The 2,378-nt window shown below is 44.4% G+C and overlaps 1 protein-coding gene across 1 annotated transcript in view; it reads right to left on the bottom strand.

Annotated features, from left to right (window-relative positions):
* TOX2 (TOX high mobility group box family member 2) overlaps positions 1-2,378 on the bottom strand; it is a 99,714-nt gene that overhangs the window by 60,707 nt on the left and 36,629 nt on the right. Inside the window, exon 2 of the mRNA XM_008589077.1 lies at positions 909-1,154. Within this exon, the coding sequence (XP_008587299.1) occupies positions 909-1,154 (246 nt within the window). The remainder of the gene's footprint in view (positions 1-908; positions 1,155-2,378) is intronic.

Raw genomic sequence — 2,378 nt, 5'->3', positions numbered from 1 at the left:
AAAAAAAAAAAAAATGGTCTACTGGTTTTCTATAGGTCTCGATAATTCAAATCAGCCATTCATGCTAAAAGACATACATCTCCTTAGCATGGGATTCAGGATCCTTGTGATCCAGGCTCTGCAGAGCCCTTTCACATCCTCTCTACCTCCTTGGCTTCAGGTCCTTCCTCTCCAGCCCCATAAAAGAATGAATCACATGCAGTTCCTAAGCATGGCATGAGCCTTCTTGCTGTTCCCCCAGCCTGGAAGGTTCCTTCCTACTTTTATCTACCTGCTAAATTTCTACCTATCCCATGAACTTTAACTCGGTAATCACTCTTCCTTGGCAGCTTAAGCAGGATACAATTTTATAAAAAGTAATATAATTCCATTTATGTAAGGTGTCCAAAATAGACATATAGATGCAAAAAGTAGATTAGTGGTTGCCTAAGGCTGGGGCTTGCAAGGGATAGGTTGGGAGTGAAGGCCAAAGGTCTAGGGTTTCTTTCTGGGGTGATGAAAATGTTCTAAAATTGATTGTGCTGATGATTGCACAACTCTGTGAATATATTAAAAGCCATTGAATTGTACACTTTAAATGGCTGCAGTGTATGGTATGTGAATTATATCTCAATAAAGCTGTTAAAAAATAAAACATAAAATATAAATGAGATTATGCTATTAAAGAAAAATAAAACAAATAAGCAGATATTATAAACAGAGCTCCCGAAATGAGCAGTGGGATGACACTTAACGTCCCTCTGTGCCCACCTCTCATATTCTGCAGACTTCCAGGTAAGCAATGAGTTGAAAACCCAGACCCTGCACACGAGCAGAGGGCCCTCATCAAGGCCTTGGCATTCTGCTTCCCTCTCAACCCCCTTCCCTGCTGTAGCCAGAGGGAACCATGGCAGGTGATGGGGACTCACCGTGGGCAGCTGGCCTGAGAGCAGGTGGCTGTCCTGGGCCAACATGTTGGACACCATGATGGCTGGGAGGTCCATGGCCTGGTAGGAGTAGGCAGGGAGCAGACCGCTGGGTGCAAGGCCGTGGCACAGTGAATGGTAGCCGGCTTCGTGGTCTCCCAGGTGCAGGAGGGATGGCTCAGGAAGGTTGGGAGGTGTTATTGGGGGGATCTCATAGTCTTCGTTGCTCTCGTTCTGGCTGTTGTAGGTCTAAAACATTAAAAGGGCATGTTGTTGGGGGTCAGTGTCTTTGAACTTCAAAACATACTCAACAGCACCAATAACAGCCCTCCTTAGCAAAGAGAGAAAGGATGATCCCTGTGCAAGGCAGAGGGTCCAGATCGCCCCTGACTCAGTCAGACTTCTGCTCCATCCCCAAATGATGCTCCCTCCCACTAGAGGCTCTGTAGCCCACAGCCTGCCCTCTTGGAGAGTAGGAGCTGTCTCCTGTTCACCCGCCTCTCTCCGTTTTCCCACCTTGGATCCATCTTTCCATACCCATCCATTTAAAGAGGGGCACTTAGGTCTCAGGAGGAAGGTGCCCCTCCAAGGTTAGTAGAAGAGCTGGGAATGGAGCTGAAGTATCCTGGCTTCCAGTCTGGTGGTCTTTTCAGGGCAGCTGGGCAATTTTCTCTTAAGTGTTCCCAACACTCAGCCCACGTGTGGCCTCTTTTAGTCTTTCTCATCTCAGTAAATGGTACAAACATCCCCCCAGGAGCACAAGCTGGAAACTAGGAGTCATCCTGGATATCTTCCTTCTAATCCTTATTTGCTTATTTTTTCCAGCCTCACTCAGCTGTCCAGGAACTTCCAGGACAGCGTTGAATAGAAATGGTGAGAGTAGACACCCCTGCCTTTTGCTTTAGCTTACGTCTCTTGGCATTTTACCAGAATGTATGATGTTTGCCATGGGTTCTGTCAGGTATTCTTTAGTGGGTCAAGGGAATTCCCAGTTTGTCAAGGTGTGTAGTGTTTTAAAAATTGTGCATTGATTTTTAATTTTATCAAATTCCTTTTCACTGCATCTACCAAAAGGCTCAAATGACTTTTAATTTGGTTAATATGGCAAATAGCTCATTTGGTTTTCTAAGGTTAAAACAACCTTGTATTCCTGGAATAAACTCCACTTGATTATGATGTATTTTTTTTGTGTATTCCTGGATTTTGTGTGCTAATATTTGTTTAGGATTTTTGCATCAGGTTCACAAGTAGGACCGGCTTATAATTTTGTTGGGTTTTAGTATTAGGGTTACATTAGCTCGAGGAGTCATTCTTCCTTTTCTATATCTGGAAGAGATGAGATCCAGCAGAACACAGATGTGTGAACTGGAAGATGGATCTGAAGAAATTATCCAGAATTCAGCACAGAGAGACAAAGAGAAAATGTGCAAAGAGATTTTGAGCACAGAGGACAGAGGAAGAGTAGCTAACGGA

The sequence above is a fragment of the Galeopterus variegatus genome, unplaced genomic scaffold (assembly GCF_000696425.1).
Source record: "Galeopterus variegatus unplaced genomic scaffold, G_variegatus-3.0.2 Scaffold5190, whole genome shotgun sequence".
In the NCBI taxonomy this organism is placed as follows: domain Eukaryota; kingdom Metazoa; phylum Chordata; class Mammalia; order Dermoptera; family Cynocephalidae; genus Galeopterus; species Galeopterus variegatus.
This window is presented reverse-complemented; position numbering and strand designations above follow the sequence as displayed.